General features: G+C 40.1%; 2 protein-coding genes and 1 pseudogene across 7 annotated transcripts; 2 read left to right on the top strand and 1 right to left on the bottom strand.

Moving 5' to 3' along the window:
* The first annotated feature begins 30 nt into the window (after nucleotides 1-30).
* Nucleotides 31-13,140, top strand: ZBTB26 (zinc finger and BTB domain containing 26). Of its 5 annotated transcripts, none has more exons than XM_067743381.1 (2): nucleotides 31-159; nucleotides 8,756-13,140. In XM_067743381.1, exon 2 carries the CDS (start codon nucleotides 8,766-8,768, stop codon nucleotides 10,089-10,091), a length of 1,326 nt encoding a protein of 441 aa, XP_067599482.1. In that variant the 5' UTR covers nucleotides 31-159; nucleotides 8,756-8,765; the 3' UTR covers nucleotides 10,092-13,140. The 5 variants fall into 5 exon arrangements, with proteins under 5 accessions (XP_067599482.1, XP_067599484.1, XP_067599483.1 ...); XM_067743383.1 differs by having other exon boundaries at nucleotides 58-155; XM_067743382.1 differs by having other exon boundaries at nucleotides 74-5,960.
* Nucleotides 141-22,143, top strand: ZBTB6 (zinc finger and BTB domain containing 6). 2 transcript variants are annotated; one of them, XM_067743387.1, is made up of 3 exons: nucleotides 141-159; nucleotides 14,183-14,247; nucleotides 15,375-22,143. In XM_067743387.1, the coding sequence occupies exon 3, from the start codon at nucleotides 15,384-15,386 to the stop codon at nucleotides 16,656-16,658; it is 1,275 nt and encodes a 424-aa protein (XP_067599488.1). In that variant the 5' UTR covers nucleotides 141-159; nucleotides 14,183-14,247; nucleotides 15,375-15,383; the 3' UTR covers nucleotides 16,659-22,143. The 2 variants fall into 2 exon arrangements, with proteins under 2 accessions (XP_067599488.1, XP_067599487.1); XM_067743386.1 differs by lacking the exons at nucleotides 141-159; nucleotides 14,183-14,247 and adding an exon at nucleotides 14,295-14,445.
* LOC137228316 (liprin-alpha-1 pseudogene) lies at nucleotides 18,896-20,287 on the bottom strand (annotated as a pseudogene).
* Nucleotides 22,144-23,411: the final 1,268 nt, after the last annotated feature.

Consider the following 23,411-nt stretch of genomic DNA (forward strand, 5'->3'; position numbering starts at 1 on the left):
GTAGGACCTGGAAGTTGTCTTTGTCCGGCGAGGGCTGCCCTTCCGGTTCCGTTGGGTCCCCCTTTGGCTCGGGTTCCCCGCCCCTCCCCCTTCCCGGAGCCCCGAGGGGCCGGAGCTCCTGGCGGTGCCGGATCCTGACGGTGGCCTTCCCCTGGGTCTGTAAGTGCGGAGGCGGCCGGAGCGCCGGGTAGGGGTACGAGGTCTCTCAAAATGGAGCCCCCTTGGGGCTCTGGATTGGCCGGGACTTGCCCTGGGATGGGGACCGAGGGGCTGGCCTAGGCCCGGGGGGACTTATGGAGCCCTAGGCCCGGCCCATGCTGTGCCCCGCCCCTTTCCCTTCCCAGCGTCTGGAGTGGGGAGCCTAAGGATGCCCCCAGGGACCTCCTCTTGGGACCCTAGCCGAGGGCACCGCAGTTTGCTTGAACGCCCGACTCTGGCATCTTGTAGGAAGTGCCAGATCTGGGCCATGGCAAGGCCTCAGGGCCAGCCCGCGAGAATCATTATGAGTGCTAAGCTAGGTTAGTCTTTTGCCACTGGCAACAGCACCTTTATATTTCTGGCGCTATGTCAGGCACTGGGAATTCGTAAGATATTGTTCCAAGTTTCAGGGTCAAGTTTGAGAGCCAGATAAAAACAAATGAGTGCCCCTGCGATGTATGAATCAGTCATGTATGTATGAACTGTTCAAGGGGCAGTTGCTGGGGAGGCTGAAGAAAGAAGGTGACTTCTCAATTTTATTTGTTGGAGAGGATAAGGTGGAGAAGGGCTTTTCCTACAGGAGGAACAGTTGCAATGCTGTGAAGGGATGACTGAGCATAACTTGTGTGGGAAGCGGAGGAGGGGGGCGCGGGGCTCTTGTGCAAAGGATGAGATATGAGGCTGGGAAAGTAGACCGAGGTCCAGATAGTGAAGGTTTAATCCTAAAGGAGGTGGGTACTTTTTGAAGAATTTTGAGCAGGAGACTGGTATAGTCGGATTTGCACCGTAGAAAACCATCTTGTTCTGGAGGTCAGCCTATAGGATAGGAATTTCTATAAACTGATTCTGGACTCTTTAGCTAAAGTCTAGATGCTCTCATTGGAGATTCTTTTGAAGGAGTAGTGGGATCAGTCTAGTAAGAAGTAATGAAATCCTGAAATGGAGTTATGACAGTATTATTGGAAAGAAGGCAGGTAATGCTGTAGTGAATGCTGTAAAGACTCTATAATAAATTGGATGTTGAGGGTGAAAGAAGTATCAAAGCTGAGTCTTAGGTTTTAGGCCTGTGGTATTTGAAGAATGTTAATGCCATTATCAGCAATAAAACCATAAGCCTAGTGTAGATGACAAATTCATTTTTTGGATATGTTGACTTGAAGGCCTAGTGAGATAGCCACATGGAGCTGTCCAGTATAGAGTTGGAAATGCAAATCTGCAGCTCAACCTAAATGCTGTGGCTAGAGGTAAAGGTTTGAATTATCATAGAGCGTAGAGGTGGAAGCCATGGGAATAGCTGACATCAGGAAGGGGTTATTGAGAAAGAAGGGAATATTTGGGGGGAATGGTTGCATTTACAAAGCAGAAAGAAGACTTAGAACTAATAGTAGTTGGTGTAGCAGCAGAAACAGAAGTAGATGATAAAATATAAGAAGTAGATGATAAATATAAGGGTTCCAGCAACCAAGAAGACTCAGAAGTCAAGAGAAGAGAATACTGAGAAGGGTCCACTGGGACAATTGATGCAGAGCATTTGGAGAATGAGGGGGGGAAAGATGGCATTTCTTTATCAAGAGATCATGAGTGACCTTTTACAAAGCGATTTTAATAGAGTAATGAGGTGATAATATATGAAATAATGCAGACCTCAAGTGGTTTGGTGTCAAATGAGAATGAAAAAAAGGCCACATATGAAGGATTTCACAAACAAAATTGACAGGCTTTATTTACTTACTTACCTTGCATTTGCTTATAAAGCACAATTCCAGGCACTATTCTAAGTTCTTTTAAAAATTAACTTAATTTTAAAAATGAATTTACTTTAAAATTAATTTAATTTCCCATAACAACCCTATGAAGTAATATTCTTTGACAGGTGGGAAAACTGAAAAACAGAAGTGGTTAAGTAACTTGCCCAAGGTCACACAACTAGTAAGTGGTGGAGCAGGGTTTTGATTCTAGGAAATGTGGTTTTACCCACTGCACTAAGCAGTGATTGAATATGGGAGTCAAAAGAATGGGAAAAATTTAAGCAAAGATAGACTCAATTAATAAAAAAATGGAGAGGCTTGGAAGGAGATCCAGATTGAGAAGAAGGTAAGTAATGGATTTCTGTTTGTGTTATGTATTTGTTTTTTATTTCTTTTCTTCTCTCTTAGATTCTCTTCCAGTCTGTGCCATTTTAGGTCAGTTTCATTCACAGTTAGGTCAGTTTATGTCATGCTTTCATCTATTACTTATTATCTATAATCAGGTCTCCTCTTCAGCTTCAGAGCTGTATCCAGCTAGCTAATGGATTTCTCCTTAATGTCATGCAGGCTCCTCTGGTTAAACATTTTAACACCTGACCCATGGTCATCCCCTCCAATATTCCCTAGCTTATTGAATGACACTGTCAAAGATACCCAGTTTCTCAAACCAAATATCTTGGAGTCATCTTGACCTTTCATCTCTTGTTTCCCACCTTGGTCATCAAGTCCATCAGTTCTTTGTTTGAAATATCTTCTAGGATCTGTTTCCTCTCTCCATCCATATTATTTCCACTCAGTATCCATATTATTCAGGCCCTCATTATTTCTATCTTGATCTGTTAAAGTAATAGCATACTAACACGTTTTCTTGCTTCCACGCCTACTGTTCTCAGAGCCATTCTCCATAAGCTTTTATTTTTGACTTATTGAGTTTTAGCCAGTTTAAGAGTTTAGATATCATGCATTTCAAGTGATAGAGTAGTAGCCTAGGGCAGGTATTTTTGATTAGCTTGAATTGAGGTTAATTTTGATTAAGATTAGCCATGAGGATGGAGAGTTAGGAATTTTTTAAATAGAGAAGGTAATAAAACATTGAGAAACCAAGACAGGCTTTCTGAGGAAGTAAGCATTAAGAAAACAGCAAAAAGTCAAGGACTAAGCTTTGAAGAATATACTTACCGTTACACAATTTAGTGAACCCTTGAGGAACAGATCAGCAAAAGAATGGTGGAAAACTGAGGCCAGTAGTTAAGTCACTTGCCCACTTCTGTACAACAGTTTAAGAAGAATGAACAACTAGGTCTGTTTATTCAATATAAATAACCCTCAAAAGCAATAAATGAAAATTGCAAAACAATATATATATAGTTTATAAGTAAGAAACCTAATTTTATTTTTTGTTCTCTGTGGCTAGAAATGTTGTGATATAGAAGTGTTGTTTTAAAAATGGAGGGGAGGGAGGGCGTCCCTTGTGGCGCAGTGGTTGAGAGTCCGCCTGCCAATGCAGGGAACACGGGTTCGTGCCCCGCTCGTGAGCCATGGCCGCTGAGCCTGCGCGTCCGGAGCCTGTGCTCCGCAACGGGAGAGGCCACAACAGTGAGAGGCCCGCGTACCGCAAAAAAAAAAAAAAAAAAAAAATGGAGGGGAGGGAGAGTCATTAAGGAAGAAACTTAGAACCAACTGAGAACTGAGTGGAAGGAGGCTGAGAAAGGGGGCTTGTACTTTACCTATATTAAAAAATTTTTCCAAGAAGGGTATATTTCTGTAATCTTACAAAAGAGTGAGACCTTGGAGAATGCAGTGTCATGAAAGTTACCCAAAAGAAGAAAATGATTGAGTTTTATAGAGAGAAAAGCTGTAGTTTATTACAACCTCTTTGAAAAATGGCATATGGTGTTAATGAAAGACGAAGAAAGATTTCCAAGTAGCTGTGAGTGCTAAGTTGAAAGATAAAGGTACTTTTATGAGGTAGATGAGGAAACAGACTGACATACAGCTTTGGAGTTTATTATACAGAATAGAAAAGTTTTCCTTATCGGTATTATCAGAGGCATTTTAGATAAGAAACATGGATATTTTTGCACTGCCCATCGCACGGCAGTGAACGTTGTTGAACGTAGAATATTCACTGATCGTTTCTAGTTACTCCTGTTTGAACAAAGGGAAATTTTCAAATTAGCTGAAACATTTGTTATGGAAATGATTATGGAAGAATTGTGTAAATATAAATAAAGAGAGAATGATCTTAAGTGAGACTATTCCTATTTCATTGATGTTTGAGAAATGGGTCATTTAAGACTTGCTGAGAGAAACTCAGCAGTATTTAGACTTAATCACAATAACCTAGACAACAGATGATAAGGACCTGAGCCATGCCAATGGTAGTAAGAATATAGAGAGAGAATTTGGAAATCATTCTGAGGAAAGAATCAACAGAATGTGGGGACCAAGTCTCTATTCTACCTGATCAGATCTTTACTTTCTTTAAGTTACTAGAAGGTCTGCTATAATCTAGAATTATGTGAGAGATTTTTATGACAATTATCAATAATTGCTGTTATAAATTAACTATAGTTGGGGAGTCTGAAAATCAAATATATTCATAATGTTATTAAGTCTTGTTTGTAAATGGCATTAAGTTTCATTCTACAAAGATAAATACAGGGCTTCCCTGGTGGCGCAGTGGTTGAGAGTCCGCCTGCTGATGCAGGGGACACGGGTTCATGCCCCGGTCCGGGAGGATCCCACATGCTGCGGAGCGGCTGGGCCCGTGGGCCATGGCCTCTGAGCGTGCGGGTCCGGAGCCTGTGCTCCTCAATGGGAGAGGCCACAGCAGTGAGAGGCCTACGTACCACAAAAAAAAAAAAAAGATAAATACACAGTATATGTATAGCTGATTCACTTTGTTATAAAGCAGAAACTAACACACCATTGTAAAGCAATTATACTCCAGTAAAGATGTTAAAAAAAAAAAAAAAAGATAAATACACAAAAGATAGAAAAATAATATAAAGTTAAAATAAGTGAGAAAGGAAGGTAAGACAAGGATAATACATAAATGCTTTACTATTAAAGTCCTCTAGACTTGACACAAATTTGGCTTTACATTGTACTTTTTGTTCTTAAACATAAAACTTTTATTGAAGCATAACTAAATACACAAAAGTATATCAATCATAAGTGTACAGCTGAATGGATATGAGCAGGGAGATCTGAACAGTTACACAGTTAACAGGCATAAGATAAAACTTCAGCTAGCCTAGTTTCATACATGAATTTTGTCATCATGCAGCTTGGGCACAAGTTCTACCTCTAACATTTAATACTTTCCACCTCTCTTAAATTGAGCAAGTTATTTATGTTCACCAAGCTTGGGTTTCCTCATAGGCAAAGTGGAGATGATAATAATACCTACCTCATAGAGATTTTGAGGATTAAATGGGTCAACTTGGGTAAAGCACTTAGCATTATACCTGGTACTCAGCAAGGATTCAGTAAAGATTAGCTATCATTTTTCTTATTTTTAAATAAAATTAAACCAGTTCATATGAAACAAGTGTTCCTTTTTATTTTGACATTTTAGAAATTTTGTTTAAAATTTGGTTTTATGTTGTTAAAACTATTTTTTGGAAACAAACCCTAGAAAGACATTTTCCCCAGGGCACTCAAAAGAGGGTATCATGATAATGTAGAGCATCTCTACCATAGCTCAATAATAATTTCCTAGGGAACATTAAGAGTTAATTATGGTTTTTGTTGAATGAGCTGTGTAAAAATAACAGTTGGTCCTTGCCCTCAAGTAACTAACAGTCTGTTGGAAAGAGAGACTGGTGACAAGAAACAATTAAGGATAAACTGTGTGGCCTGGAAATAAGGGTTTATCAAAGGGAGACAATACAGTGGACTGAGACATTAAGGAAAACTTCTTAAACAGAATAATTTTTCCTCATATTCTTGGACTACAGCAGACAAATCAAGCACTTTCCTGAGATACCTGTTTGACTGCTTCTGTTGGTAAGTTTCTTGAGACTGATGAATAGGAAGTAAATGAAATTGTACTCCAACTCCTGTCTTTGGAACTTCAAGGAACAATCCCTGAGGATAGTTGTCTAAAGCATTACAAGTACTGTCATATTATAGATGGAAGCAATTAATGCTCATTTTTCGGTGTGAGTAGGAAAATACTGACCTGTCAGTAAATTTAGGACAAGCTAAACCTCTAAGTAAGAATGCCCCTTTTGTTTGGCCACTTGAACAGCAGTCATTTATATAATTTCTAGTTATAAATTGGGACAGTCACTGTTTCCAGATCAAATATATTAAGCTACTGTAATTGCTAAAACTGACCACAGATAGATAATACAGTTGTGCCACTTTGTTTACTGATATAGTCCCTGTGTCTCCTAGATTTTTCCTTTTCATTTGATATTCACCACCTTTTCTATGATGCTGAATTTGCTTCTCTACATCCCTCCTCTCATCTTCATTGTGATTTTTCATTATCTGTACACTCAGAGTGCCATACAAAGGGAAAGCTTATAATTTATTTATAAATATATTTTAATATACCTGTGCCATACCAGTTCCCCCTCCTAAATCTCACCTCTCTTTCAATGACATTTTAATTCGGCTGAAATGCTAAGTTTAAAACCTTTACACGTTACTTTTTTTCATTTTCTATCTCCAGTTACCAACTTTTTGAAATATCTTTTTGTTATTTTTCCTTGCTCCTTATTCATTTTCATTCCTTTCTAGGCTCTCGTGGCCTCAGACCTGTAATGCTTATGCAGACACCGCATTGGTCTTCCTAACAGCAGTTCTTGCTTCTTACTATTGTCAAATGAATTGCATAGGTTCAACAAATGCAAACTGAGCACCTGCCGTGTGTTTAGTACAATATCAGGTGATGGGAATACACACCAGTTTGAACAGAAGAGGGTTTGGCCAGTAATGTGGCTGCATTAAGTAGAATTTGAAGCCAAAGGAAAGAGTGTTTTGCCCTAGAAGATGCAGGTTCCCAGCATTAGCTCCATTGAATAGGGTGGAGATTCTTCTCTCTAATGCCATGTAGCTTGCAGTTTGGGGGGAAGGAACAAGTATTGGTATCCTGAGTGTTATGTTAGAAGCACTTAGTTATAGGTCCAGTAGTGACAACTGTTCTAATCTAAGGGGTCAGGGAAGGGCCCTCAGAGGAAATAAAGGAGCCAGAATTGGCTAGGAATAGTGTTATGGACTAAAGAAATAACTGCTAAGGTTTGGAGTCAGTAGAGTGCTGTCATGAACCAGGCACTGAGCAATATGAGTGAGACCTAGATTCTGCCTTTACGAGCTGGTGTTCTATGAGCCTTTGTAATTCAGTGTTCTAGAAGATAAAATTATAAAGATTGGGCTTCGGGGCCAGATGTTGCTAGGAACAGCTGGTTGTCTCTTGATTCTCAACTACGGAGTTGATGGATACATGAAGTTCAAGGTGAATTTATTGATGCACTGAGATTGTAGAGCCGCTTCTCAGGGGTAGACCTGATATACCTACTGATCTCACAGAAGACTGCTATATAGACTGGCGGATTGTCATTGTAAAAATAATAAATGTGTTGACAATATCATGTTGCCATGGCTAATTCATCCTTCCCTTGAGAGTGACACATGGGAAGCCAAGTTATCAGAAAATCGTTTGAAGAGTATGGAATCAGAACATGGGGACTTTCTCCAAAGGAATTGCTTCATAAAGGGACAAATACACAGAGTTTTGGCAAAGACACCTTCTCCATGGTTGAATGGTTTATGCTAATGTTTACCTTAATTATTCTTAAATTTACTTGATCAGTTTCTATTCAAGAGGTTAGTCTTCATCCAGGAGACAATGGGAGGTCACAGAAGGATTTTAGGCAGCAGTTGGATATAATCAGATCTGTGGTTTTGAAAGATGACGTGTGATGGTGTAGAAGTTGGATTAGAGGTAATAGAAGCTGGAACCAAGGAACATTTATGAATCAGTTCTAGTAGTCCGGTTGATGAGTAATGATGGATAAATAGGGATAAGGAAGAAAGAATAGAATCTAGTAAGGATTAACTAGATCCACCTTACTCCTACTCAGATTCCCACCAAGTGACTCATCTGGTTTTTCTATGTCAAATATTTACTTCATATATCAAGAAATGTTTCTTAAGAAAGAGTTTAGGTTTGTCCAAAATGCACAGGATAAAGACCTGTGCCTTTGACACTGTCTAAAAGTTGTCCCTTTAGGCATGTGACTTTCATTTTATTGCAGAAATACTTGTATGAGTAAATTCACATCAGTTTAAACAGAAGAGGGTTTACCCAAGAATGGGGCAAGCAATGTCACTGCAGTAAAATACAAAGCGAAGGAAAAGAGTGTTTTGTCTTCGAAGAAGCAGGTTCACAGTATTATGCAAAATAAAGTAGTTATTTCATTATTACTTGTTGGGATGTTTTAGGTAGTTCTTGAAACCTGATAGAATTATCATTTGAGAAGCAAAAAAAATGCCCTTGGAATAACTCAAGCACTGTTCTTGTATTAAGCATCTTAAAAAGTTGAATGAATATACCAAGCTATTTACACGGATACAAGTCCACTCCTTAGGTGCAATTGACACTTGATGTTGCTAAGGTAATTTTTAACAGCCTTTGAAAGCAGTTATACTAACTTCCTCTTTCAAGGAAAATTTTATTCAGATACATATAAACAGGTATGACAACACAAATTTGTTTTTGGAAGGAAAATCCAGGTTTTCTTAATTGTTTGTATTTTCTTAAATTCATCCTTTTTAACATTTCTGTTCTTTAGGTCTGCCAAAATGTCTGAAAGATCAGATCTCCTTCACTTCAAGTTTGAAAATTATGGAGATTCAATGTTACAAAAAATGAACAAATTAAGAGAAGAGAATAAATTTTGTGATGTTACAGTTCTCATAGATGATATTGAGGTACAGGGGCATAAAATTGTGTTTGCTGCAGGTTCCCCCTTCTTAAGAGACCAATTTTTACTGAATGATTCCAGAGAGGTGAAAATCTCCATATTACAGAGTTCCGAAGTGGGGAGACAATTGCTCTTATCCTGTTACAGTGGTGTGCTGGAATTCCCTGAGATGGAACTGGTAAATTACTTGACGGCTGCGAGTTTTCTTCAGATGAGCCACATTGTAGAACGGTGCACACAGGCCTTGTGGAAGTTTATAAAGCCAAAACAACCAATGGATAGTAAAGAGGGATGTGAACCGCAGAGTGCTTCTCCCCAGTCAAAAGAACATCAGGGAGATGCCAGAGGCTCCCCAAAGCAGGACTCACCTTGTATCCATCCATCTGAAGACAGTATGGATATGGAGGACAGTGATATTCAGATTGTTAAGGTAGAATCTATTGGGGATGTATCAGAGGTTAGAAGTAAAAAAGATCAGAACCAGTTTATTTCTTCTGAACCCACTGCTTTACATTCATCAGAGCCCCAGCACTCCCTGATAAATTCAACTGTGGAAAACAGAGTAAGTGAAATAGAACAAAACCACCTCCACAATTATGCCCTGTCTTACACAGGCAGTGATAACATCATCATGGCCTCAAAAGATGTCTTTGGGCCTAATATTCGAGGTGTAGACAAAGGCCTACAGTGGCATCACCAATGCCCAAAGTGTACCAGGGTGTTTCGTCACCTGGAGAACTACGCCAACCATTTAAAAATGCACAAACTCTTTATGTGTCTACTCTGCGGCAAGACTTTTACTCAGAAAGGCAACCTTCATCGACACATGCGTGTGCATGCCGGCATTAAACCTTTCCAGTGTAAAATCTGTGGGAAAACCTTTTCTCAGAAGTGTTCCTTACAGGATCATCTTAACCTTCACAGTGGAGATAAGCCCCATAAGTGTAACTATTGTGACATGGTTTTTGCACATAAGCCAGTTTTGAGGAAACACCTTAAACAGCTGCATGGCAAAAACAGCTTTGATAATGCCAATGAAAGAAATGTGCAAGACCTCACAGTGGACTTTGATTCTTTTGCATGTACAACAGTCACAGACTCTAAAGGGTGTCAGCCACAGCCTGATGCGACACAGGTCCTGGATGCAGGTAAACTGGCCCAAGCTGTCCTGAACTTAAGGAATGATAGTACTTGTGTGAATTGAGTAGGGCCTTTATGCTCCTAACTAGAACTGACTACAAACGTGGCAATAGTCTGAGTCTTTCTAGGAGTGATTTTGCGAATTTGACTTCTCCAAAGCCTCTGTGCTCTGGAAGTCATAGGGGTGAGTCAAAGCACTAATAGACCAGGCAACTTGCCACTTGGAGTGGTCTTGCCTTCCTTTTGCCCCTTCCCATGTTCTGTTTTGAATTATTTATCCTGTGATGTCTGTTTCCTTTCCCAAGGAGTATTCCACCTGTCTACCTAACATTGACTTATGTCTTAGACTGACACTGTTTTAGACTTTTCACTGGGCACATTCTGAAGGTACCAACAAGTTAATAATATCACCTCCAATCCACTAATAGATGCTATGCTAAGAGAAGCGAATAATATTTTTCATTAGCAGAAAATAAGCTGAGATATAAGGAGATATTGCTGTTGGCCTGAATATGTGATAGAATTTGTAGTTGCCTTGCCTACTGATAATTCATCTGTGTCTGATAAATGAATGAATCTGCTTCCTACAATTTGTACTTGTCTTGGAGCTGGCTATAAAGTATTTTAGATTATTCTGTACTCTTTTCAACAGTATATAGCCCAACTTCACATCATTGAAGTTCATATAGACCAGAGTACAATATTTTTAGCAACACCTGCAGACAGATAGTTAGGAATCAGCATGGGGAGCATAACCAACAAAGGATAGTAGTACAGTTGTACAACAGTACTTATTTGGGAGGTCTTCCCCAAAAAGAAGCCAAATGTTTATAATTAACCTCTAACTTACTTGGTGATGCTTTTGAAGTCAGGATTGCTCCAGGCACATTTAAAGTGTGCTAATGCGTAATGGTCTCTCTAAAAAGGGGCTATCTGGAGTCATTCTCTAGGCTTTGTTTAGCCATCAGTAAGGTGAGTTTGGCCTTCAGAGCTTTGTCCAGTGTATTGTAATAGTCTCTGAATTCTCATTTCCTTGTGTACCTTAACTTCTAAAATGGATGAAAAAAGTGAGTCACAGGAGCAATCAGGTTTTTGCATTTAGATATTCTTATAAAGGTACATAGTCCCACCTTGTCACCTCTGATAGATCACTAATACAAAGTTGATTTTCCATTATGGAAAAACAAAACAACTGTTCTTCCTAAAGCACATGTTATAGTTCAGAAATAAAATTTTGAGTCTTATTAGCTTCTGACCCATGAGTTAGATTTAGGTAATAGGAGTGTTGGAGTCCATAGAGAATCTTAAGAGATCATTTAGTCCACCTCTCTTTTTTTAAGTTGGGATATCCAAAGCCCAAAGAGGTGGCCTGGCCAAGGTTAGCCAAAGTAGATAAGTAACTAAATATGAGCTACGGTCTCCTCACTTCTCACTGTCCCTTGGCTTAAAAAGATTTAGTACATGATCAAGAATACCTTAATAAAAAGTTCCTAGTTTGTGCTTCCCCTCTGTGAATCACTGTTTGCTTTCTGAGACATCCTGGATTTTGCAAATAAAACATCACAGAAGGATTTATTTTTGTAAGTTAATTATTTTTTGGTTAGGATGAATATTACATTTTTCCTGAGCAAGTGACTGATTTGCTAGGTGTTGATTAGGAAGGGCAAGAACAAGTAAGAATAATGTGAGAAGGATCCAAATGTGAAACTGATTTTGTCTTGAAACAGTGTTTATTTAGTTTCCATCAGGATTTTCTGTTTTTGTTTCTGAGCTATGAGAGTCCATGTACAGATAAACCAAAAATTAGTTTTAACTTGAGTAATCAGAGGGAGTTCTTAAAGTTGTTATAATTTGATGCATTTATATGTGAATCTGATTTGAAGTATAATTTCTACCTTTTGTTAAAAGATTTTAAATGAGAATAAAATTGAGTGATAAGACTAACAGGTATCTATGCCTAATGTCACTCATTATATGGTCTAATGATGCTGCCTAGCATTCTGGGTTTTTAATGATCCAGCCAAAGAGTACCAATTCTATGCAACAGTGAGACACTAACATGTTAACGGATGTTTCACTATTTTCTCTGAACATCATTTTATCACAGGGAAATTTCAAGTTGGAGTGCTTCCTCTGCTTACATTCATGTCCTGTTTTTGTTACTGGTTTGAAGACTAAAAGGCATGGGTTCAAATAAGATTGGTCTCTTTGGTTGGAGACTATTCCTGGATTCATTCAGACATTCAAGAGACATTTATTGAACACCTACTATTGCCAGGCACTATGCTAGATACTGAGGATATGAAGGTAAGATTGCTATGGTCCCTGCCCTCACAGAGCTTACAATCCCATGTAGTCTTAGTGAGATAAGGTGTCAATTTGGTTTTATCCTAGGAAGAATAAAGAAAACTGCCTTGCTTTCTTTGATCACTTTAAATTAGCATCTTGATGGTTTTGTATCACTAAATCTTCTAGTTCTCACCTTTTTCAACGGCAAACTACTGACATGGTTTACAGTGTCTTCCATTTCTTGTCTGGAGAGGTGTTCTGTTTCTGTGAGACATTTTCTTAATTTTGGTGGTACTTGACTTTTCTCTTTCTTTGTTTATACATGTTTCTTAGATTGTATTGCAAAGTGGTCAAGTTACTGATATCAAATATGTTTTACAGGGGAAGATGACTTTCAAAACTAGTCGTATTCTTGTAAAGGAGGAAGATTTTTTAAAACCTTAGACATTCAGCATTTGTATTTTATGGATCCCCAGGATAACTAAAAAGGAGAGAGGGCTCTCTTTACCATAGTTTGGTTTTTAAAAAATTACTGTGTCACAGTTATTTATTTATTATTTAATTTTAAAGGCAAACTCCAAACTGAAGTGGCTCTGAGGTAAATCAGATGTGGTTTTAATTTGTTTTAGTTTCCTTATTAGAAGGTCTATAAATGGAGGGTGACCATTGTCACTACTTCAAAGATATATCCTAAACAAACAACCCAGAACATTTTATTTCAGCTGGTGAATAGCTGTTCTCAATCTGTTGTATGTTAGACATACTGTGAACTACCTCTTCACTTATTATGGGGAAGTTTCCTTAATAAAAGTTTGACAATTAAAGCTCTGGTGTCAGTGGTTTATTTTCTCTCTCCCCTCCTGCTTCCCTTTCCAATTGCTTGAATTTGAATGCAGGAATGCTTTCTTCACTCCTATTCTTGAAAAGACATTAATCAAGCACGCTGAGCTTGGCTTCAGAAGCAAATCTGGGCTAACCAGAAATCGTTACTAGGGTCAGTTACTTCCTCCTGTGCTATTGACTGAGGGGATGGAGCAACTGCTTTTAAGAATTAGCTGAGACATTCCTTCATTTGGCAAATCCTTGATGCCTACTAAGTTCTAGACTTCGGGAATGCAAGGAGCAGTAAGTCACTGTCCTAAATACCTCTGCCTAGGTGGGACACAGATTTCAATACAGGTACGATAATTGCCGTCACTAAGGCAGCCAAAGGGTTTACTGGTTCCCAATTGGGAGCCAAGTAATTCACGGGCAGTTCAGGATGGCTTCAGGGATGATGTGATTTATGAACGATGGATGAATGGGATTTTGAAGGATGAGTGGTAGGAGGGATAGGGCATGTTGGAGGAACAGCCGGGCCAACGGTTGAGATAGAAGGCCTGGGTTTGCCAAGGAAGTGAGAGGGGTAGGGGCGTGGGGAGGAAGCGATAGGTTGAGCGGTGAGGTGGGATCTAGATCCTGATGGGGCATTAGCTAGGCAATCTCGAGTACTGATCCCGATGGCACTCTCCTCTCCTTACCTCCGCCACCTTTTAAATTGTATATTTCAGGGTAAGCAGAGGACCTGGCCCCTAATAATCCGGGAGGGCCTCCCAGGGGTCCCGGTGCTGGGTACTCTGACAGACGCGCTGTACCCCAACTTCACAACCCGTCTGCTATTCGGATGTTGAAGAGAGCTCACGGAGGGGACCGGCTTGAGTACCGAAAGTGGGACAGGAGAGATGGGACTTGCCAGAATTCGGGGGCTTTTCTGTTATTCCAGGCGTGGGGGGAGTAAGGGAGACTGTCTCAGGATGTCCTTCCGGGACGCCCAGCGGGCCCCAGTAAAGAATGAAGCTAGTTGACACCGGATGTGTTTCCTCCCAGGCTGACCCCACCTTCCGGCCTGGGCCGCCGCTGCAGTGGAAAGCTCGGCTCTGGTTTCTGAGTCGGTGAGTGAGCGCGTGGGAAACTCCGGCAGGTGGGGAAGCCGGAGGAGGAGGCGGAGGAGGAGGAGGGCAGCAGCGAGGCGCGGCCCGGGAGTGGCTGGAGGGGTGCTGCAGGCACCTGGCCGTCAGGACCTTGGTCCTGGCAGGCTTGGCTCGGGAAGACCTATGTGGCGAACTGGAGGATCTTCCAGGCCACCTGTGGTACGGATTCAGTTCAACAGATATTCCCGAAGCTGCCCCTGCTCTGTGCCTGCACCTGTGCTCGCTGCAGGAACTCAGATGAGCCAGGCTCCTTTTCGTGGTGTTCTGAGAGCAACTGACTCTGTCCGGGAGACGGGTGGATAAATCTTACTTGATTTGAGCCTTCAGCCAAATCACTAGCTGAAAGCGCGAATGTAACATGTGCAGAGGTGTAATTGGGTCTTCTTGTCTGGCCAGTGGTGAAAATCTAAATATCAAAGAAGCTTCAGTGTAAAAGATAGAGGAAAGGTAAAGCCATAACGTTGGTGAAGGCCAAATAATGAAAGATCTTGTATTTGCTAAGAAGGTTAGGCTGTCCTGGAGGTAGAGGAGAGCAATGGAGGATTTAAAGCAGAAGAGTAAAATAGAATTTTTAAAAAAGTTTTAAAAGATGTTAATCTGGTGGTACTTAGGAGGGTAGTTTGGAATGTAGGAGAGTGTGGTATCAAGGAGACTGCATTGGTCCAGGTGAACAGAAGGAAGACCTGCAGTAGTGATGAGGCGTAGGAAGTTTGGAAATTACATTAAGGTTTCTAGTTTGGGAAACTGAGTTAAGTCCACTTAGTAGTGGGCATTAACAATGTCCTTGACCACAAGGCATATACAGTTTAGTCGAGGAGAAAGACATAGAAACTGTTGAGTACAATTCAACGTAATAAGTTCTGTAACAAAAGTATGAAAAATGTACCACAAGAGCATAGAGAAATGCGTTTTATTTTTCTGGGTCTTGAGATGGTTATATAGGGGTTCACTCTTAGCGCCCAGGTTAGAATTTGAGTTGTCTTTTACCCAGTTTAGGTTTAGGATTTTTTAATTGTTTGTTTTTACTATCACAGCGTAGGAAAGCATCCCCGATCCTTACATCAATGTTTATGTTTTATTTTGCTTAGATTGTGACCATGGCTGCTGAGTCTGATGTTCTGCACTTCCAGTTTGAACAGCAAGGAGATGTAGTCTTGCAGAAAATGAATCTCTTGAGACAGCAGAATTTATTTTGTGATGTGTCAATTTATATTAATGACACTGAGTTCCAGGGGCACAAGGTGATTTTAGCTGCTTGCTCCACTTTTATGAGAGATCAGTTTTTACTCACGCAGTCAAAACATGTCAGAATCACCATCTTGCAGAGTGCAGAAGTTGGCAGAAAATTGTTGCTCTCTTGCTACACTGGAGCACTTGAAGTTAAAAGGAAAGAGCTTTTGAAATACTTGACTGCCGCTAGTTACCTTCAGATGGTTCACATTGTGGAAAAGTGCACAGAAGCTTTGTCAAAATATCTGGAAATTGATCTTACTATGAAAAATAACAATCAACATGCTGACCTGTGTCAATCCTCTGATCCAGATGTTAAGAATGAAGAAGAAGATTCAGATAAAGACTGTGAGATCATTGAAATTTCAGAGGATAGTCCTGTGAACATAGATTTCCATGTTAAAGAAGAAGAAAGCAATGCTTTACAGTCTGCAGTAGAGAGCTTGACATCAGAAAGAAAGGAAATGAAGTCACCAGAGCTGTCTTCAGTAGACATAGGTTTTAAGGACAATGAAATTCGTATCCTCCATGTGGAATCTATCAGTACTGGGGATGTAGAAAATGGGAGGTTATCACAGCCTTGTACCTCTTCAAAAGCAAGCATGTATTTCTCGGAAACACAGCATTCACTGATCAATTCTACAGTTGAGAGCAGAGTGGCAGAAGTTCCTGGGAATCAAGATCAGGGCTTATTTTGTGAGAATACTGAAGGAAGTCATGGTACAGTGAATGAGATTCAGAATCTAGAGGATGCTTTTTCCCTGAGGCACCAGTGCCCTCGGTGCCCTCGGGGGTTTCTTCACGTTGAAAACTATCTGCGCCACCTTAAGATGCATAAACTGTTCTTATGCTTACAGTGTGGGAAAACGTTTACACAAAAGAAAAATCTCAACCGGCACATTCGAGGGCACATGGGCATACGGCCCTTTCAGTGTACTGTATGCCTGAAGACATTTACTGCTAAAAGCACACTTCAAGACCACTTGAACATACACAGTGGGGATCGGCCATACAAATGCCACTGTTGTGACATGGATTTCAAGCACAAATCTGCTCTCAAAAAGCACTTAACCTCTGTCCATGGCAGAAGCAGTGGCGAAAAACTACCCAGGCATGATCTGGAAAGGCAAAATCGACTATAATTAGAATCACACCTTGCTATGTAAGCCTTACATCATTCTGTTAGGCAAGTCTTTTTATAGAAATGCAGCATTTGTAATATTGCATTTCCAACCCTATCTTTGGGTCTTATTTTTGGTCTACCTACACAAGTTATTCTTTCTGAACTTGTACTACCAGTTCCAAAGTGTGGGAGACATGTTAAAGCTGAGAGGATGCTGTCTCATCTCATACATTATATATAAGTCCCAGTGGTTTACCTAGAGAAATAGTGTTCCTCTTAAATATTCTTGATTCTAGTGACAGAGGACCAGCATTATTTCCAGATTCTGACTTTGAGTCTCTAGGTAATTGATATAAGTGTAAAATCCAACCATACCATAACTTCAATAAATTAGAATAATGGGAAGAGAAAATAAATTTTAAAACATGCTATTACCCATTATTAGTGATTTTAAAAACAGGACTGGTGAATTTTTTTTTTACCAACTCTATTGGATTCCAAACTAAACACCAAGGTATCTATTGTTTTAAACCATAAAGGAACACAATTCAAATTCATTTGGAAGTAGCAGACTTTCCTTATACATAAGCTAATATTCCTTACAATAATATTTCCATGAGTTGTTAGTATACATATTTTAGAAATGATTAATTGGGCCTAGGTTTCTTGATTTTATTTAATACGGTTACATTTAATAATTTTGTGGCCAGTAGAATTATACCATTGGCATGAAGCTCTAAGATATTTTTTCTGTTTCCTTTTTGAAATTTATTTTATTTGTTGGTTAACGTACAGTAAAATTGACCTTTGTTTTTGGTGTACAGTTCTATGAATTTTTACATATGTACAGATTTATGCAACCACCACTGCAATTAGGATACAGAACATTCCATCACCCTCCAAAACTCCTTTATGCTTCCCCTTTGTAGTCAGCTCCTCATCCTAGCACTAAACCCAGGCAACAGTTCTCCATCACTATAATTTTGCCTTTTCTGAAATATCATAAATGGAACCTTATAGTATGTTCCTCTTTATTAAAAAAAATTATGATTTATTTCTTTCTTTTGGCTGCACTGGGTCTTAGTTCCAGCACACGGGATCTTTTAGTTGCGGCATGCAGACTTCTTGGTTGCAGCATGCATGTGGGATCTAGTTCCCTGACCAGGGAGCGAACCCAGGCCCCTTGCATTGGGAGCACGGAGTCTTACCCACTGGACTACCAGGGAAATCTGTAGCATGTTCCCTTTTGGTATGCTTTTTTCACTCAGCGTAATGCCTTTGAGACTCATCCGTGTTCCTGTGTGTGTCAGTAGTTCATTCCTTTTTCTGTCTTGAATTGGCAATATATATTAGTTTTCTTACTGTCACTAGATGAGCAGTTTAAATATGGGTAGCTATTAGTATCCTCTTAATAACTTTTTTCATTTACATTAATGCAATTTTTATAACCCTCCCTATAGTTTTCTTTTTTCATTTTTCCTGAAGTATTCTATTTGCCTTTTCCCCCTCAGTTTTATGAGATGTACTTGACATACATCACTTTATGAGCTTAAGGTGTATAGCATAATGTTCTGACTTACATATATTGAAATAGTGCAGTAAATTTAGTAAGGATCCATCATCTCATAGAGATACAATAAAAAGAGAAAGCAAAAAAACATTTTATTTTTCTTTTTATGGGGATATTGACTGAAAAAAATGCACAATGCTAGAGTTGCTGTAAGGACAATAAAGATTAAGTGGTCATGGAGGTAGAAGGAGCAGAGGATCCATCACACCCCACTGCACCCTCTGGACTTCCTGTTAGGTGAGAATTATATACCTCCTACTTCTTTTAGTCACTGTTTTCCAGTCACTCATAAATAAAAATTGTCTGCACAGGGAGCACCAGGGCCAGGGCAGGGGAGGGTGCTTCCCTGTACCATTAAAATGCTCATTTTAGGTTCCTGTCTTGAACAGGTTTAAGATAAAAGCGTACAGTTCTGTGGGCCACTTATGTTTCCTCCTAACAAGTTGAAAACGATTTTAATAAAAAGTTGTTTTTGCCAGCAGGTTTCTCACATGTCGTGCTCATGAGGCTCAAGCAACTCAGTGGTTGGGAACTTGGGTCTCCAAGTGGTCGCTGTCGGGCAGTGGTTGGATATGGGATCATTTGTTTTTTGGAAGTTTACGATTTTTTTCAGCCTGTCCTCCCAATTTGCTGAGTCCCAAGGCATCTTGAGATGAGTTTTCTGTCTCTGCATTACCACCTTGTCGTCACGATTCCTTGCCAAGATGTCCAGGTTGGCCCTTTTCTTTCTTGTCAGACAAGGAGCTGATAGAGGACTTGATGACCTTCTTCCTGGGGGCTTTGGGCAGCGAGTCCTGGCTGCTGTTACTACTGCTGGGGTTGCTCACGGGGCCATCCTGCAAACCTTTTGAGTTGTGCACATCCCTGGTGTTCTCGGGGCTGGCTGTGTGCAGCACCCCCTTGTGCATCTGGTCCAGCCGAAGGGACAGCGGGGAGGAGGGGGCCGAGGTTCCACATTTTATGGTCATTTTGTCATCTTGTACCGCTTCTCGGGAAGCTGGTGGCCTGGAAGTCTCCTCACTCAGCCCTGGCAGCCAGCCTTTCTGGGGGTGCAGCCACACCACGCTGCTGCTGAAGGAGTCTGCAGGCCCATCTGCCACGGGGAACCTGACATCTGGGACACTGCCCAAGTGGGGTCGGCCTTGGTGATGGAGCTCCTCTCAGCCTTGTCTGGTCCAGTTAAGCTCTCAGGGCTTCCAGGTTTAGTCTTAGCTGATCCTTACCATGTTGCATTTCTTCTAACTGCGTTTTTGCATTCTCAACTTCTAGTAGGAGAGACTTCTTTGCTAGAGTAGCTGTTCTCTCTTTAAGATGAAGCTGAAGCCTCTTGTTAGATTCTGAAAGAAGCTTGTCAACAGTGTCCAATAAACATCATGTTCTTCATTCATTTTCTCTCTGCCTTGCCTTGGAGAGTGCAGCCACACTCTGGGCCAGCTCTGCCTCCACCTTGGGGAGCACCTCTGCTATCTGCAGGGTCTGCTGCAGCTCCTGCTGTGCCAGCTGCAGGCGTTCTTGCAACTGGCAGTTTTTAGCCTCAGTTTCACGGACATCTCCTTTCAATTTCGTGTTCATTTCCTCAGATTTAATGAGGTCTTCTCTGGCCGTGTACAGATTTCCTCCAGCTCTGTAAGGTGAGTAGAGAGGGCCGCCAGGCGCTCCTTCATCTGGCTCCGCTCTCTTGACTGCTTGTCCCTGATTTCCCCAGAGCTCGATCAATTTAGCAAGGTCTTCCTCGTGAAGATCTTCTTCAGAGAAGACCTACAGGTCTCCACCATCATGTCCCTGTACAAGGCCCTCTGAGCAGGGTCCAGGTATTCCCACTCCTCCTGAGTGAATTTTATAGCCACCTCCTCAAAGGTCAACCGTTCCTGAGAAAGAGCGATCCCAGACTCCAGTTCTTTCCTCTTCCAGGCATCTTCCTTAGGCTGTTGAAGCCAATCTTGAAAGTTTCAAAGGTACTGTTTAATGCTTGGAATCAGCATACCCTCTTCTTGTGCCACAACCATGCACACATGGGCGACCTCACTATGTGGAATAGACTGCTGCCGACAGTCACAGGAGGGATTCTGCACAGTCATCTCCCACAGAGACCGACAGGTGAGGTTTCCCACACTTTGCTTCAGATCACGCTCGCCCAGGAGTTCCCTGGTGGCCTAGTGGTTAGGATTCTGGGCTCTCGCTGCTGTGGCCTAGGTTCAGTCCCTGGTCAGGGAACCGAGATCCTGCAGGCAAATAAACTTTCCAATATATGAGAAGAGAAGAAGAATGCACTCAGGCCTGGAATAAATCTGGCCAGTAAGGGCCACATCCGGATTTACTTGGGGCGGAGGGCCAGGTGCTGGGATTTTAGGTCCCTAGAGAGTCCCACACCAACAGGAAGGGTAGCAGGGTACGGCACAGCACAAATTTACCCTAGAAAGAAGCCCTCCCTGGAGTTTTATTCTGTATTTCCAGAAATGTGCCAAAAGCAAAACGATGACTGTGTAGTTATTTCACTGAGAGCAATATTTCAAATTGTGTTATGAGCCATCGCTCTCTAATATCCCTGTCCACATATAACACAAAACTTTTTGTTGTTATAGCAAGATAAAAATATAGTGCAGGGAAAATCATATTTTCTAAAACACAGGAACTATTTGTAAAGAAGGCTGACTGGATACATCTTATTTCAAGATGTTCTGTTCCTCCTCTACTCACCTCAGCTTTATTTAGAATTTCTGCTACGTTTAGTTTCTGTGGAAGCCCTTCCACATTTTAAAATGTAATATACTTTGTACCATTTAATGAATTTTGTGATGAATCACATGTTGATTGTTATAAATGTTAAATATCTTTTTTGTGATACTTCTGTGAAAAATATGTTCTTTATAGATTTTTAACTCTGGGAGGGATTTTAAGTAACCCAGCTTTAGTGTTAGATAAGAAAAACAACTTCATAATTCCCAGGTCACTAGTTAGTGACATTGGGTAGGTCACCTCTCCTTGAGCTTTTCTTAAATTTATATGTAAAATAACAACTTTGATCTTGATAATTTGTAAGATCATTTCCAGGTCTAAAATTCTATGATTTTATATTTAAATCTTCCTGAGTTTCTAAGAACAGAGGGAAAGGCAAGTGAGGAGAGTTTTGTGTCTTTATGAATGTTGCTATTTAGTACTCCATTGGAGACAGAACTTTTCTAAATTAAAGAGTGTTTTTCTTCCACTGGAGAATTTGATAGCACAGCGCTCAATTTTCTTTCCCATTTGACCTATGATTGGCCATTTGTAGGCATGAGAACACTTCCCTTTCAGAAATAGTTTGTGATTGAAGTACTTTTCTTATTTTTGCTTCCTAGGATGAAATTTTGTGGGGGAGGGATGGAAATGGGAGGGGAGAGTAAAAGAATAGTAATAAACTATTTCTTTTAGAAATTGGTATCTATCTTTGATGTTTGAAAAAATTATGGTTGTACTATGTTTATGCTTTATGTGTGCCTTGTAAGATTCTCGTGAAATTTTTTGTAAGCACTTTGAGATTTTTGCTTAGGGGGAAGGGGTGTTTTGTGAAAGTGATGGTTGTTATTTATTATTATTTATTCCTGTTCGGTAGCACAGAGGGATCTCAAATCATTCCTAGGAGAGTGTCTGTTTGCATGATGTTTCTAAACAATTTCAGGAAAATGAAATCTTTTTTTAAAATGCAGGTATGGCAAAGTAAAGTGTTGAATTTATTCACTGAAAACATTCACTTTTAGTTCTTTGTGTTTCTGATATGGTGGGAAAAATATGCAGCATGTTTTGGTTCAGCCTCTTCATTTACTGGATTTATGTATAAAGGATCTTGGAAAGACAGTTGTTACTTTGGTGTAAGAGAAAATCCTTGCCATTTTTCCCTGGATGTAACTATCCTATATGTTTACATAAGAAATAATAAAGTGGAGATGGGAATGGAGAGTTTTGTCTTTTGTCTAATCTGTGAATTTTAAAGGAAACTATTTTTCCTGGCTATTCATTTAATCATTCATTCAACAAATATTTACAGAGTCTTTACAATATATACCTGTATTAGAAGTTAGGTAGACAGACAAAAATCCCTACTCTCAAGAAACTTGTGTTGTACTGGAGCGAGACAGACAGTAAGCAAGTAAAACCAATGTACTGTCAGATTTTGAAAACGGAGTTGGAGAAAATAAAGCAGGGAGGGAAGGAGAATTGGAATTGAAATTTTAAGTGTGATCAGGTCACCTTTGAAAAATATTATCACATTATCACATACCACTGTCCAGTGGAATGGAAAAAAGATATGTATATATCCATCGCTATCTAGTTGAATGGAAAACAGTGAACCAAATGAATCATTGTTGGGAACCTTTCTATTGGGTTGGCATATATTTCATAAAGAGAAGTGACTGAAAGGGATAAAAATGCATTAAGAAAATCTTTGATGTGGCCTATGAATATTTTTTTTAAAAACTGATGTTTTCCTGCCATCTGGGTAGTAATAACCATATGTATATATATATTTAAACTCATTATAGTTTATAAACTACTTTTCCATATGTCTTCTAATTTGTGGTGGGTTTACTTCCATAAACGCTCTTGTTGGACATCTGGTTTCACATTGGAAAGTGACTTGTTTAATTAAAATTCATGGCCATTTTCTTAACCTGTGTTTTTCAGTATCTCATCAGTAACAGAGTACATAGTATCTGCCTTTTAGGATTATTTTGATGAGCATGTGAAACAAAATAGTAAAATTAAAAATTTTATTATGTAACTCAGGACCTGGCACGTAATATAGTCCACTAATGTATTTCCCTGATCCCTCTTCCCAGCCTGCTTCTTCATCTATAAAAACAATAAATTCTACCTTGCAGTTTACTATGAAAAGAAATCCTTCAACAAATATTTATTGAGATATTGACGCCAGAATTTGTGACTGAATTTTTATCCCTGCCATCTTCTGAAGAGCCCAGAATTCTCTCTTTAACAAAGGGATAAGGCGTTAGTGCCAGGCAAACAAATTTTTTTTTTTAAATAAAATAGGGAGATTGCTTGGCCCCTATGTGGAGAGACTGAGGGAACCTGTCAGCATTTAATTATGAGAGAGTGAGTACAATATAATACAGATGCCTCAGATTATGCTCAATCCATACCACGCCTTCCACAGTGGGAGTCAGACACTGGCTCAAACCAGTGTCTAGGAGGCTGGCTCGAGGC

The sequence above is a fragment of the Pseudorca crassidens genome, chromosome 7 (genome assembly GCF_039906515.1).
Source record: "Pseudorca crassidens isolate mPseCra1 chromosome 7, mPseCra1.hap1, whole genome shotgun sequence".
NCBI classification, from domain to species: Eukaryota; Metazoa; Chordata; class Mammalia; order Artiodactyla; family Delphinidae; genus Pseudorca; species Pseudorca crassidens.

Bases quoted from the DNA above. Each gene is read 5' to 3' on its own strand.
- ZBTB6 (XM_067743386.1), top strand. From the start codon at position 14,410: ATGTGGCGAACTGGAGGATCTTCCAGGCCACCTGTG. The intron at 14,446-15,374 runs GTACGGATTCAG...TATTTTGCTTAG, and splicing joins GATCTTCCAGGCCACCTGTG to ATTGTGACCATGGCTGCTGA.
- ZBTB26 (XM_067743381.1), top strand. From the start codon at position 8,766: ATGTCTGAAAGATCAGATCTCCTTCACTTCAAGTTTGAAAATTATGGA.